The sequence below is a fragment of the Anabrus simplex genome, chromosome 7 (genome assembly GCF_040414725.1).
Source record: "Anabrus simplex isolate iqAnaSimp1 chromosome 7, ASM4041472v1, whole genome shotgun sequence".
Classification (NCBI taxonomy): Eukaryota; Metazoa; Arthropoda; class Insecta; order Orthoptera; family Tettigoniidae; genus Anabrus; species Anabrus simplex.
In genome coordinates this window covers 340,068,160-340,083,864 of record NC_090271.1, presented here as the reverse complement: position 1 = coordinate 340,083,864, position 15,705 = coordinate 340,068,160, and the positions used below count along the sequence as shown (strand labels likewise).

General features: G+C 40.3%; 1 protein-coding gene across 1 annotated transcript in view; it reads left to right on the top strand.

The window, feature by feature from the left end:
- gbb (glass bottom boat) overlaps positions 1 to 15,705 on the top strand; it is a 264,694-nt gene that overhangs the window by 243,589 nt on the left and 5,400 nt on the right. The window contains exon 4 of the mRNA XM_067151815.2: positions 2,529 to 2,723. Within this exon, the coding sequence (XP_067007916.2) occupies positions 2,529 to 2,723 (195 nt within the window). The remainder of the gene's footprint in view (positions 1 to 2,528; positions 2,724 to 15,705) is intronic.

Sequence of the window (15,705 nt, the reverse complement as noted above, 5' to 3'; positions counted from 1 at the left end):
AGTAACGGACCGATTATACTACCCTGTGCAATTCCCTTCCAAACTTTCTCTTCCTGAGATACATTATTTCCTACTTTGACTTTCTGAACCCTTGAATTTGGAAATGCTTTTATCCAACGTGTAACCCTTACGTCCAATCCTATTCCCTCCAATTTCTTTAATAATATTCTATGTTCCACTCTATCAAAGGCTTTGGAAAGATCTATGGCTATGCAATCTAACTGACCTCCTGAATTCAACTGATCTGATATGTCCTGCTGAAATCCCACCAGTTGTGCCTCACAAGAAAATTTCTTTCTAAATCCATACTGGCTCCTCATGAACCAATTTTTATCATCACATATCCCTCTGATGTACTTCGATATTAAACTCTCCAGAATTTTACAAACTATACTGGTCAGGCTGATTGGTCTGTAGTTCTCTGGTTTCCTTTTATCACCCTTTCCTTTATAAATTGGTATTATTATAGATTCCTTCCATTCCTTTGGTATTACACTATTATTTATGACATAGTCAAAGAGAAATTTTAAATAAGGCACTATGTACCACCCCATTGTCTTTAATACCTCCCCAGTAATTCGATCACTTCCTGCTGCTTTTCCTTGCTGAAGCAGTTGGATTTCTCTGAAAATATCTTCGTTTGTGAATGAGAAGCTTCTTGTTTCCCTCTGTCTCTCTCCCTCTCTATCTTCTGTTTCGGTTTCCAACTCCAGACAATCATCTACTGAATCTCTGAATTCCCTACTAAATAGGTTTGCTTTCTCAGTATCTGTTAAATAGTGTTCACTCCCTTCTCCCACCATTGTAGGAATTTGGATTCCTTTTCCTTTTTGATTCCTGATATATGAATACAGCTTTTTCCATTTCCCTTTGTGGTCATTACCCTCTTGAAGTATGCCATTCATATAATTCTCTTTTGCTTCCTTTTTCACTCTATTCAGTTCCCTCATTAGCTGTTTTCTAGTTTCTCTACTCTCCCTACCCTCTTTGATTTTCCTGTTTACTATTCTACATTTTCTTTTTAAAATTCTTATTTGCCTTGTATAATAAACAGGGTCTGAGGTCATTTTACCCTTCTTAACAGGTACAAATCTCTTCTCTCCTTCCCAAATAATTCCTTTAAATTTAGCCCAAAGTGTATCCACGTTACTCCCTTCACTTATCCAACAACTGAAATGTGAGTTAAGGTAAGTCCCAAATTCATCAACTTTAGTTTTTCTGTACAATTTCTTGTCTTGTGTAACCCTCTTATTAAGCCTTTTTGGTACGAGTCCTACATCCATTATTACAGCCTTATGGTCTCCTATTCCTTCAATTACCTCAGTTTTATCAACAATTTCCCATGGTTTAACCAAGAATACATCTAGTAAGTTATTGAGACGAGTCGGTTCTTGTACTACTTGTGTAAATCCTCCCTCCCAAATTAACTTATTTGCCAGTTTCCGTTCATGGGCTTCACTTGCAGCTCCTTTCCATTCAACTTCAGGCAAATTTAGATCTCCCCCAATTATTACCATATCATTATTATTGTTTTTACAAGTATAATCTATTATTTTTTCAAAGATTTCCATGTCTCTTTCCTCTCTTCCAGGCCTGTATGTTCCTATAATTCCCACCTCCTTCATATTATCACAAACTAATTTTATCCCTAATATTTCATCCCTTTCATCGGTAAACCATTCATGTGAACAGTAAGTTTCCTTCACCAGAATAAACACCCCCCCCTCCCTTTTTATCTCCTCGGTCTCTACGATAGACTGTGTACCCTTCTGGAAATACTTCTCTATTACCCACCCCTTCTTTCAACCACGATTCCACTCCTATCACCACATCAGTCTCATAAGATTCCATCAATGTACCGAATTTTAATTGTTTATTTACTACACTTTGACAGTTTACCAAGAGCAATCTCAGACCCCCTTCCTCCCTAAAACTTGACTGTTGCAATTGGGTAACTTGAAATTCCTTACTATCCTGAGTTTCTTTTTCTAGTTGACTGAGCCAGCTTGAAGTATAGCTGGCTCTTTCTGCTAGTTTTCCTGGTCAGTATTATAACTCAAGGGAGTTGCCTGTTTTACAGTACATATCTTAAGATTAATAAAATCTAGAACAATATTTCCTATCTTTCGTTTACCTGAATTGTTTAGATGGAGGCCATGTTTTGTATAACAGTATCTCTCAAAACATTTCCATATCCAAAGGGCCCTACAACATCTTCCTTTCCTTGTCTTCCCATTCCAACTTGTGCATTTAGATCTTCCATCAATAGTACTTCCTTATCTTCTATCTGTCTCTCCACTTCCTCTAAAAAGTCCTCTAGATGTTCATCTATGCAACCCGTTTGTAGAGCATACAACTGAAATAGATCTTTCATACCATTTTCAAACTGGAGTCTCATCACCATCATCCTATCCTATTATTGTGATGATAAAGACAAATTAAGCTGAAATAGTGTATAAAGGTGACATTAACGTGTTTTACTCTGCGGACATTTGTAATTGAGACTAATTGAAAGCCATATTTTGTAGGTCATGAAATACGTCCGGAGGATATTGGTATCGTCAGCTCAAAAGGGGAAGAAGACCGGAAGCCTTTCATGGTTGCATTCTTCAAGTCGTCTAATCATCGGGAGACGCACATTCGAACTACTCGTGAAACCCGTGGCCGTCGAAAATCCAATACTAGCCATGCAGAAGTGTCTCACATGAGCTATCCTTTTATTGGTAAGTTTCCTTCATTACTACCGGTACTTATGTTTTAAGGGGAGAGAATGTTGGTGGGATTTCTTTCGTTGGGATGAAAATGCTTCCTAACGAGGTTTATTACACTTTAGGAGTTCTCTGCAATAACCCTTTAACCATGCAGGTGTGAATTAGAGATATTGATACAAAAATATGTAGCCTACTGTGTCTTATAACTCTCAGATTAGTAACAAACATAAACAGAGTCACAAAGAACATAATGGCACAAATTATTATATTTCTTTTCATTTCTAAAAGACAGTAATGCATTAGGACAGGAGAGTCAAGGTATAAGTCTCTGGTAAGACCACAACTAGAGTATGGTTCCAGTGTATGGGACCCTCACCAGAATTACCTGATTCAAGAACTGGAAAAAATCCAAAGAAAAGCAGCTCGATTTGTTCTGGGTGATTTCCGACAAAAGAGTAGCGTTACAAAAATGTTGCAATGTTTGGGTTGGGAAGAATTGAGAGAAAGAAGAAGAGCTGCTCGACTAAGTGGTATGTCAATAATAATAATATAAAAGAATTTATTGGACTCCAACCTATTCAATACATTACTGGATGTTAACATTTTTTAGTTAAACATCGTTAAAATGGAGACATGTTTCGCCCTCCATGTGGGGCATCATCAGTCATATCAAAGCACCTCAAAATTAAACCAGACGTCTGGTTGGAAATTATGAGCAATATATGTAAGAAAGAATACATTAAAAACACGTACAAAGTCCTATCCTAAACGAAATAACAACAGACTAGTTACACATAGTAAAATACGCTAGTGGTTTCTTAATATTAAAATGAGGTTATGCACAGTATAAAAATGGAAGTAATCAAAGTCCGTATGATATTGAGTTCGATGGTAGTTCTGCGTAGTATATACAAATGTTGGCAAAATAAAAACACAATTTATAATTACTGTACACTTAATTTCTAATTGTTAAAATTGATGAGGTAAAACATTCCAATTTGTCTATTTGTAATTTGGCTCCAACCAAAATAATTCGCCCTAGGATTCATGAGGTAGTCAAACTCCGTTGGTCACTCTCTATTTGAATGGAGTGCACAGTGCAAGTGAACAGCTTTTGTTGATTATTATTTTGGTTGGAGCCAAATTACAAATAGACAAATTGGAATGTTTTACCTCATCAATTTTAACAATTAGAAATCAAGTGTACAGTAATTATAAATTGTGTTTTTATTTTGCCAACATTTGTATATACTACGCAGAACTACCATCGAACTCAATATCATACGGACTTTGATTACTTCCATTTTTATACTGTGCATAACCTCATTTTAATAGTAAGGAACCACTAGCGTATTTTACTATGTGTAACTAGTCTGTTGTTATTTCGTTTAGGATAGGACTTTGTACGTGTTTTTAATGTATTCTTTCTTACATATATTGCTCATAATTTCCAACCAGACGTCTGGTTTAATTTTGAGGTGCTTTGATATGACTGATGATGCCCCACATGGAGGGCGAAACATGTCTCCATTTTAACGATGTTTAACTAAAAAATGTTAACATCCAGTAATGTATTGAATAGGTTGGAGTCCAATAAATTCTTTTATATTATTATTATTGAGATTCTTTCAATACGGAAAATAAAATGATTTTCATTACTTGCAATAAGTGGTATGTTCCGAGCTGTGAGCGGAGAGATGGCGTGGAATGACATTAGTAGACGAATAGGTTTGAATGGCGTCTATAAAAGTAGGAAAGATCAGAATATGAAGATAAAGTTGGAATTCAAGAGGACAAACTGGGGCAAATATTCATTTATAGGAAGGGGAGTTAGGGACTGGAATAACTTACCAAGGGAGATGTTCAATAAACTTCCAATTTCTTTGAAATCATTTCGGAAAAGGCTAGGAAAGGAACAGATAGGGAATCTGCCACCTGGGCGACTGCCCTAAATGCAGATCAGTATTGATTGATTGATTACCTTGTTGGGTTAAATCTCTATTTTTCATTCATTTTAGGCTTACTCGATATAGAAATAAACTAAAATTAAATGTAATAAAATAGTTCTTACATTAAATTTCATGTTTAAAAAAATTTAATAAAATGCTTCCATGCTAATTCAATTAATGTTTTACAAACACAGATTTAATTTAATATTTCCTAGAAATTAAATTCCAGTACAATTTTTCCAACCTTCTTCAGTTAATATTTACTGGTACTGTTAACAAATACTCAGCACTGAACACCCTCCTCAACGATCACTCCAGTCTGCAGCGAACTCCTGGAAGGTTTATACGCTAAAGAGTTCCCTGTGTACATCAAGAAAGGTGTCATAGGACCAGTTATCAAGAATTGTGCTTGCGTGGCGACAGTCTGTTAATCAGTAGCGGCGATTAGGGGGGGCGAGGGGTTAACCGATTTGTATAGCGTCAGTGGAGACTTTTTATGTGCTGTGAGGAAGGGTACGCACGCATTCGTTAGTCTGGCAGTGTCTTTAGTGTCTGTTAGTTTTCAGTCAAATACTAAATGATTTTTAATTATATAATCAATCCGTACGTCTACTTAATTGTAATACATGTGTAATATTGTTCCTCTCGTGAAAGTCTTATTGTATAGTATTGAATCAAAATCTCAAATAAATATTATCAACACAGTTAAGTTGTTAGGCTGTCGAAATTCCATTTAGTAGCTTTCTTTTCCAGTTTTAATGTATAACGTATTTACACCCCCCCTCCCCCGCTATATCCCACAAACTCGGGTACTTTGCTAGGGGGCTTTACGTCGCACCGACACAGATAGGTCTTATGCGACGATGGGATTGGAAAGGCCTAGGAGTTGGAAGGAAGCGGCCGTGGCCTTAATTAAGGTACAGCCCCAGCATTTGCCTGGTGTGAAAATGGGAAACCACGGAAAACCATCTTCAGGGCTGCCAATAGTGGGATTCGAACCTACTATCTCCCGGATGCAAGTTCACAGCCGCACGGCCAACTCGCCCGGTTCGGGTACTTTGTTGTCTTTACATTTTTTTTTGCCCCCCTACTTCTAATTCCCAATCACCGCTACTGCTGTTAATAACATGATGTGGAAAACAATATAGTTTAGATGCAACTTTATGTATTCACACCAAAGTAAAGCATTTAAAGTGCCCTGAGCTCAAAACTCAGATGCTAGACAGTTTATACACCAGAAACCAAAGAAGTTTGTATTGCATTCCATTGCATTGTGTTGTATTTATTTCACTCCAGCTGATCATACAGTTGTCAAGTCATATGTATAGTAACAAAGGAGAAAACTGGTAGGTACATACTAGTACAACACACCAGAGTTACGAGACTTTAGAATTGCCAGAGAGGGACACTTCTTCCAGCATAGCTTGATTACATTATCTCTCTGACTTATGCCATTCTTAATCAAATGGAACTTACTCTTGCTTGAATTTATCTTCTCCCTGTGAGCCATACATTTCACTATTTTTGAGTATTCAGAAATGTTGTACCTATTACCATGATGCACATTAAACTATCATAAACCTTATTCATTACAAAATATTAGTTTTTATCACCCATCCAGGAATGAATATATATCCCTGATTCCCTAAATTTCCATTTTTATTATATATTTTTGCACAAAGAGGAGAATGAAATTTTCAGATGTAGTTTGTGATCACCAGTTTTCTTCTATTTGACACTGTGGTGCTACGAAGCTTCGCTTGATGTGCATTAGTGATGGGACATTTGATTCATTTTACTGAATCGATACAGTGATCCGATTCACAGCTCATTGGTCACCGCTCCTACTGCATCTGTGTAGTATGTGCTGGTAAGACAGCAGCAACAGCATTCAGTGCTCGCAGCTGCCATCTGGTCTTCATACTACGAACTCCTTTCTTAGAAAAAATGCTAGTTACTCTAATACATCGAAGGTTCCCGACGACGCAGGGTGGGAAAGGTTAGGATTAGGAAGGTAGCAGCCATGGCCTGAATTAAGGTACAGTCCCAGCATTTCCTGGTGTGAAAATGGGGAAACTACGGAAAACCATCTTAACGGCTGCCGACGGTGGGATTCGAACCCACCATCCCCCGAATGCAAGCACATAGCCACGCGATATTAACTGCACAACAACTCGCTCAGTCATTTTTAAAAATATGTATTTTTCTATCAGGTGAGGATTTTTTTAAATCGTCACATTTTGTATAGACTACCCGAGATGTACAGTAGCCCGCTGGTTTTCTGATTCAACATACTGTTATTGCGTCTGTCCACATATGATTGAAGTCTTGTGCAACGATGTGACATATGAACTGAGAAAATACTGAGCCGTTCTTCCCAATATAAAACAAGTACTTTTGAGTGGTCATGAGCATGACTCATGGTCATAGGGCAGGCTAGAGTCGAGTTTAATTGTCAAATGTCAACTAAGTTATAATACTAAGATTCATTAAACGAATAAATAGTATAACCTAATAGCCTACCTACTTACTAGCTACTTTAGAATTATGTTGTGACTACCTTTTTAACACTGCAAATAAATCAATTATTTAAACCTCCCTGTAAGAAGAGGACAGTGAATGAAAATGGGTATTATTTTCAAATGAGCTGAGCTCGAGAGTCCATTACAGCATACGATTCTTTCAGTGTAGCATGGCTCACTGTATGTCTTGCTGCAGCGGAAGCTCGGCTCTCCGCGTGTCCAGTGAGCCGATAAGGAGCCGTGTGTGTCATGTGTCTCACTGAGCCGCGCTCGTTCACGATTCTTTCGATGTGCCATGATTCACTGTCTCGCTGCAGGGGAAGCTCGGCTCTCCGCGTGTCCAGTGAGCCGATAAGGAGCCTTGTGTATCATGTGTCTCACTGAGCCGCGCTCGTTCACGATTCTTTCGATGTGCCATGATTCACTGTCTCGCTGCAGCGGAAGCTCGGCTCCCCGTCAACGTCCAGTGAGTGCGCCACTCAGCACTGTCCGCTGGGAGTAAGCTGAATCGTGTGCCATGAGCTCGCCATTCCTGTGAATCGATTCACTCGGACACTTGAATGAATCGATACACTGCTTCGAATCATGCATTCAGTAGCCAACACTAATGTGCATTGGTCCAGGTTCTAACTGTGACCAGTGGAGCGTGACAATGCATACAAGTTAAATGCTCCTTGTTGCTTAAATTCTATTCATGCTGAAATAAATAGCCTATTCTTATTTCTTATTTATGAAATGTTACATAACAAGGAAGAGAAACATGTGAAAGTGATTTTCTAAACGTTAGACTTGTGGCATCAAGCTTAGCTTTGAGGAGGGGTGCTGGAGCATGATCCGGCAACCCTGCAACACACCCAAAAAATAAAAACAGAAATGTACAATCCAGAAGAGGGGAATAATCTCAAATTTACTGTTCTGTATTGACACCAATATAATACGAAGGTCAATCAAACATAAACAGGATTTTTCTTCCTGAACATCAACAGTTGGTAGGACTGACCCCATGCTTCTGCTATGCTTAGGCGGGACCGTTAGGAGTGGGGAGAGCATGCTGTTAGATATTTCCCGCCGTTTTGTCAGTAACGCTCACGATGTCGGAGCAACAGGTGCACCCCTCCACTGAGCCACGCATAAGTATAAAATTTCTTGCTCGTGAAGGAGTTACAGCTGCGGAAATTTGCCAGAGATTGACTCCACAGTTCCGTGATCAAACATTGTCAAGGATGCGTGTGTTTGCCTGGCATAAAAAGTTCAAGTAAGGACGAGAACATGTGGAAAATCGGCAGCACTATCGCCGTCCTCGGACCAGCATTACAGACGAAAACATTTGTGCCGTTAAAGACATTATTTACGATGATCGAGAGTATCAGAAATTGCAGAACAAGTCAAAATCAGTTATGAGAGCGGTCAAGCAATCATCACAAACGATCTACAGTTCCGTAAAATGTGTTCCAGATGGGTCCCTCGCCTTTGGACCAAAAATCTGTAGTTGAGACGTCTGGAGGTCTGTCACAGGCCTACAGCAAGGTTTGTAGAGTCGTATCATCACCTGCGATGAAACATGGATCCACCACTACACAGTAAGGAGTGGTGGAGGAAAGGGGAGGCAGCACCAGTGACTGTCAGCTGGCAAGGTTCTTGCAACCCGATCGGCGAGGCATTTTGATGATTGATTTTTTTGCATGAGTGACGCACAATCAATGCCGCTTACTACTGCGAGCTGTTGGACAAGGCAAGGGTTGCATATCGCCGCAAAAGATGAGACCAACCGATTCGACAGGTCATCTTCCTCCACGACAATGCATGGCCCAATACTGCAGCTCTAACTGTCTCCATGCTGCAGGAAATGCACTGGACTACACTTGATCGCCCTGCGATTTCCATTTGTTCGGACTGCTCAAAGAAGCTCTAGGATGGCAACGATTTGAAGTGTAGGAGACTTCGTGCACAACTGGCTAGTGACACAACCCTGTTCTTTTTACGATGAGGGCATAATAAAGCTGCCCATATGCTGAGACAAATGCATTTCCAAAGCAGGAAACTATGTGGAAAAATATATTGTAATTGCCTTGTGTTTTTCAATAAACGAATTTAAATAAAAAATAAAATCATGTTTATATTCGATCCCCCCTCGCATCATTATGAATAGAATACCTAGTGAGATCACTCGCGGAGTTCAAGCGCACTCCCACAGACCAACGCTGCATGGTCAGCAGTTTTAGTGGAGGTTACACGGATGTGCAAATAACCAAATACAACACCCAGTTGTTTAGACTTATGAATAATACTGTCATCATCATCATCATCATCATCATCATCATCATTTTACAGTTCCAGGTACTGTTGGCGATCCTCTTCCACTCTGCCTTATTGAGATACATTCTGTTGTTAATGACGTCCTGCAGTGTCCTTCCCTGATCTGCAATGTCCATCTTTACGATGTCCATTCAGTGGGTTCTTGGTCTTCCCACCATTCGTTTCCCTGTCACATGTCTCTCCAAGTTAACATAAGCTGTCCTTGTTGGCTCCATCCTCATAACATACCCAAACCACCTCAGTCTGGACATACTGACCCGATCTAACAAGGATGTAAAAATCCCAGCTTCTTTCATAATCACATCATTCCTCAACTTGTCCAGTTTGGTTTTTTGAATTGTGGACCTGAGGAGCTTCATCTCGGATGCCTGCAAGCTTGATGAGTCTTTCTTAGTGAGGGTGAAGGTTTCAATACCATAGGTTAAGATTGGTATGAAGTACTGATTGAACATCACCAGCTTTGATTTTGTTAGTACTTTGGGATCCCAGAGGAGTGTTCGTACTTGCTGGTAAAAGTGAGAGCTCTTCTGCACTCTATTTACCACCTTCTTTGTGGCTAGTGTATCTCGAGATATTACATGTAAAGCTTTCCACACTTTCTAGTGGATGGTTTCCTAGCATGATGTTTGCTGGTCGTCCCTCTCTGTTTATTGCCATCACTACTGTTTTGGGTTCGCTTATCTTGAGATTGAACTCCTGGAACTTAACCTTCCATTCATTGAGTCTCGACTGTAGTTGTTCCTCAGTTTCTCCCCAGATCATAACATCATCAGCAAAGGCCATCACATTTTTTTAAGCAGAGGTTTTTTGATGTTCTTCATTATGTCATCCATTATGGTGATAAACAATACTGGGGATAGTGCACTGCCTTGCTGGACTCCACTTTCGGACTTGAACCAGGATGAATGTCCGTCACCCAATCGCACACAGCTGGTACAGTTCTCATACAGCATCTGAACTTTCTTCACCAGCCCCTCTGGCACATTTCTTTTTCTCAGGTATTCCCGTATCTTCTCTCTTGCAATGCTGTCATATGCCTTCTCAATGTCAAGGAAAACCATAAACAGATCTTTGCCCTTTTCTCAGTATTTTTCCATTAACATATGGACACTGAAGATTAGTCTGTTGTGGACCTGTTGGGTCTGAAGCCATACTGTTCCTCTTCAAACTGTGGCTCTATGATGACTTGCGAACTGCTCTCTAAGATTTTCTCAAGAACCTTAAGCCCATGAGAAAGGAGTGTTATTCCCCAGTAGTTGGAGCATTTTTGGTGATTTCCTTTCTTAAACAGGGGGTAAGGACACCCTTGCTCCAATCATTAGGTATCTTGTCATCTTTCCAAACTGCATTGAGCACTCTGTGTAGCCACTGTAAACCTTGGACTCCTGCTGCTTTAATCATGTCCGTGCTGACTTAATCGATTCCAGGGGATTTCCCTTGTGACATCTTCTAAAGGGCTGCTTCTGTTTCTGTCCATATACTGGTTGGTTCCTCTGTGCAGGTTTTAACAGCTGGTTCTTTTGTTCTCTGATTTGCTTCTTTCCAGAGTAATCAGAATCTCGCTGATGTCCTCTTCTTTCCTGGCCAGGTTTCCATTAGGATCCTCAATTGCTTTGAAGCTGTCAACTGAATTCCTTTTGTTTTTGATCACTCTGAACAATAGTTTCATATTGCCTCTGCTGTCTTCCTCGAGTTTTTGAGTAGATTTCTCCCAGCACTTCTCCTCTCCTTCTACTCTTTTAACTCTCAATTTCTTGTCCCAGTAAACTTGCTCGAGGTCTCTGATCTTCCCCTTGTCCCTTACCTGTTCTGGCTTGGATTTCTCTCTATCTCATTCTTTTTGTGCTATGTTCCTTTCCTTTATTGAGGATCTTACTCTTTCATTCCATGAGGTTGTCTCTTTTTCCCTTACTCTCACACTTGTCTTCCTACAAACCTCAATTGCTTCTTTTATCAAGGTGTTTTTAAATCTTGTCCATTCTACCTCAACACTCTCCACATCTTCTGTAGGCAGTTGTCCTCTTGTATGGTCCTGATAGTCCGTCCTTTTTTCAGTCTGTTGTAGTTCCCACACCTTAATCTTAGGTAATTTCCTGTTTGTTATCTTTGGTACATTAATGTCTTTCAGATCTGCTACTAATAACCAGTGGTCGCTATTGAGGTTCTCGCTTGGAATCGCCTTGACATCAGTAACAAGTCTACTTCTTTCATTATCTGTAATGACATAGTCAATGGCCGTCTTGCTCTTTCCATCCTAGCTGTAACGGGTAATCTTGTGACTGACTCTTTTGTTGAACCAACTGTTTTAAACAGTTTCTTATGCAAAAGTCTAGGAGATGTTCCCCTTCCAAATTCCTTCTCCCATAGCCATTTGGTCCCATCACATTCTCATAGCCATTCCTGTCTGTCCCGAGCTGTGCGTTGAGGTCCCCGATGATGATTGCCCTCTCTTCACTGTTGATCTCTTTGAGAAACTTGTTCTTTTCATCTTGATTACAACCCATCTGAGGGGCATACACTTGCACCAGTGTCAGCTTCTCTTATAATCCTCTCATTGATGTACTGGATCGCTGTAATACCATCTAACTCTTCAGACAATGTCAATCCTACTCCATTTCTCATCTCTCTGTTGTTACCATTCCAGTAGAGGGCATAGTTTCTCCTCAACTCTTTCTTCCCTTTACATTTACATTTAGTTTCATTCAGTCCTAGGATTGATATTTTCCTTCTCTCCATAATATCCACTAACTCTTCACATTTCCCAGCCAAACTCAGTACGTTGATTGTTCCTATTTGAGTGTGTTGTCTTCTCGAGGGTCGTTGCACAATCGCAGGGCTTGGCCTATCATCAGGCTGTAATCATTCATACCTGGCGTGGGTCTGCAGGTTCTGTTGTCTACCCCGAGTTCTTTGTTTGTATCCGAGGCTCGTACAAGTGTTGAAAGCGATTGCAGTTACTCTCCAACTGACTTGCTAGGCCTAACGTTAGAGAAGATTTTATGTCAGGGTTATCTCCCTCAGCCTTTATGAGTTGCCTGCCACATCTCCAAGGCAGCAGCTTCCTGTTGAATTTGTGTGTTATTTCCTACACAAAGGCTTCAACAAGCCCCCTAAGGGTGCACTCCTCTGCCCACAGCCATTGGTGCCCCCTTAGTTTGTCATGTTTGGTAACAGCCCTCGGCCAGACAGTCGCATACGGTAGCAGGATGTACCTGACCTGAGAGTTGTCAGTCCCCACGAAGAAATATCTTTGGACTCTAATAAGAGAATACACGAGATAAAATTGATCATTACGAAAAGCGAAACCATTACCTACTTAGAGAAAGACTTTTTATACAGAGCCCATAAAAAAATAAACGTTCTGTGTTCTTAATCTGCTCCCATAGGAAATTAATCCTAGCTTTGACTGATCAAAGCGAAGGGACCTCCGTACAGGCCATGAAGGCCCTTGGAGGAGTGGAAGGTAAAGGCTTCCGCCATTGTTAACCTTGGTACGTGATGGGGTAGAGTGGTTGGCTCTATGCCCGGCCGCCTTTGCCCCCAGGAGTTAACCTGGTACTCATTTTTGGTATAGGCTGAGTGAACCTCAGGGCCATATGCACCTCTAAAAGTGGAAATCTTGTTTCTTAAATTTAATGAGTTCCTGACGGGGATTCGAACCCACGTCCTTCCGGGCGAACCGATCACGCCTTTACCGCCTCGGCCAGGCAGCCCCTAAGAGACATTTAGCTCACATTAAATTATGATTTTCTTTCTTTAGTCGCCTTTCGAGAGACACTATTGGCTTTTGGTCATCGGTAGGAGAACTAGACTGCCTGTGAATTTGACTACAACTAGGCTGACCTTGTCATCACTGCTTCACTCACATCATGATTCTTGTTCCTTATCCTCGTGATGATGTCTTCATTCCTTTTCGTACTAGGTGCCTTCGCGATTTTACCTCATTTGGAAAAATATGAGGCACCGCTTCTGCTTTTAGTTTCCATCTCACACGAGGAAGTTCAACAAAATGCAGGTCACATATTGTGCTTTTGGCTAAAAATTGCTTATCTTTCTGGAGAATAACTCTCGTCCACTTCGCAAACAGATATGGGCTTTTGGGCTTATGCTGTGTCAAGAAAATAAGGTGAAATTCTTTACGTTTCGCAGAGAACTGTGCTCTGCATCATCAGAAGAAAATCTTGACTGTTCACGAGAAAGGCTTCTTAAACAATGAGCTTTTGAATTTAGATTCTATAATAGAAATGAAAATGGTACATTCATTAGTCACATTTGAATATCTTTTTCTTTAATTTACAAAGAGGTTCTAGACTGGTAAATTACTAAATATTGAACTGTGTAATTCCAACTTCATTCATAAAAGTTTTCTGTGTTTTGATGAACAGATTGTGTTAACTTTTAGTATTTCATGGTGTGAATTACTGTAGTGACATCCTAGTTCGTAAACCTTGGGCAACGGCTGAGTGGGCTGGTAAGTGGCCCTGAGAGTCGGGATACCAGTTGCTATGGAATGGGATTGGACACATTGAACATATTCTAATTCTTTGCTCCCCTTTTGCTCAGGCAACTAGGACTATACAATCCACCGGTGGTCCCTAACCTGTTAGAGGAGAGATTCTCACTGGGACTGTGTGTAAGTAAGGGTAGCATCCCGCTTCACAGAGTTTACCGAACTCACAACATTTTAAGCAAGCCTCGGACCTAGTCGCACTTCCATTTAACATGCAAGGGACTCCTTGGAAACAACTTGGTGAACAAAATGGAATTCGATGAGGAGCCATTAATATTAATGGGGCTTATGGAAGAAAGAAAGTAGAATTGGCCGAGTCAGCAAAGAGGATGCATCTGGATGTGCTAGGAGATAACGAGGAAGAGATAGGAAATTATAATTCTTACCAGGTGTAAGAAAGGGAGGGCAGAGGGTGGGGTAGGACTGTTGATCAGGAATACTATTGCACGCAACATAGTTTATGTTAGGCACGTAAATGAGTGAATGGAGTGAGTAGATTTAGCTGTTGGAGAATTAGGACAAGAATTAACTATTCACCATGTGAGGGTGCAGATGAGGAGTAAGTTGATAAGTCTTATGAAGTACTGCGTGACGTCCAAGTCAGGGTCAACAGCAAGGAGAGAATGGTGTTAATGGGTGATTTCAATACAAGAGAAATAGAACTGAAGGATATGACAAGGTGATAAGTAAGTGTGGAGAAGATGTGGAAGCTAACAGGAATGGGAAGTATTTAATGGACTTCCGTGATACAGTAGAGTACTCCTGAGGTAGTGCAGAGTTTTTTACGGCACATCCCGAATGGAGGTGAGCTGTATTTACCCACACACCAGCCCTCCTGCCAATCTTAAATTTCTGACAGTACTGGGAATGAACCGGGGTCTTCGAGGACAGCAGGCTATGGAGGCGGACTCTTCTGTGCTATTTACCGCTACACATTTGAGAGTAGGAGCACTGGATTCTCTATATCATAATAGACTTTGAATTTTAGAACTCTGTTAGGAATGTGTGGGTATTTGAGGGATTTTTTATGATAGAGACCACTATCTGATCTGTACTGAACTAAGTATCTCTGGCTCTAGGATAGAGAAAGTGCAGACAAAGAAGGGTAGAACATACACAGGTTGAGAAAATTGGGCAGAAGTATACGGATATGATTAGTGAAAAGTGTCAAACAATAGACAGGGATGCTGTAGTAGAAACAGCAAGTGTGTACTAATGGGAAAAAGTGAACATTTTGGTGGAATGATGAAGTGAGAGCAGCTTGTAAATGTAAAAATAAGGCTTATCAAAAATGGCTCCAAACAAGGGCTGATGCAGACAAGGAATTGTACGTTGATGAAAGAAACAGAGCAAAACAAATAGTTGTTGAATCCAAAAAGAAGTCGTGGGAAGATTTTGGTAATAACCTGGAAAGGCCAGGTCAAGCAGCAGGGAAATCTTTCAGTAATAAAGAATCTTAGAAAGAGAGGGACAAAGGATTAATAGTGTTTTGGGTAATTCAGATGAAATCATAATAGATCCCAGGTAATCTCTGGACAGGTGGGGGGAATGTTTTGAAAATCTTCTCAACGTAACAGGAAATCTTCCTTCTAGTGTCGCAAACAATCAAGCTCATGGGGAAGAGGAAAATGATGTTGGTGAAATTACGCTTGAGGAAGTGAAAAGGATTGTAAATAAACTCCATTGTCATAAGGCAG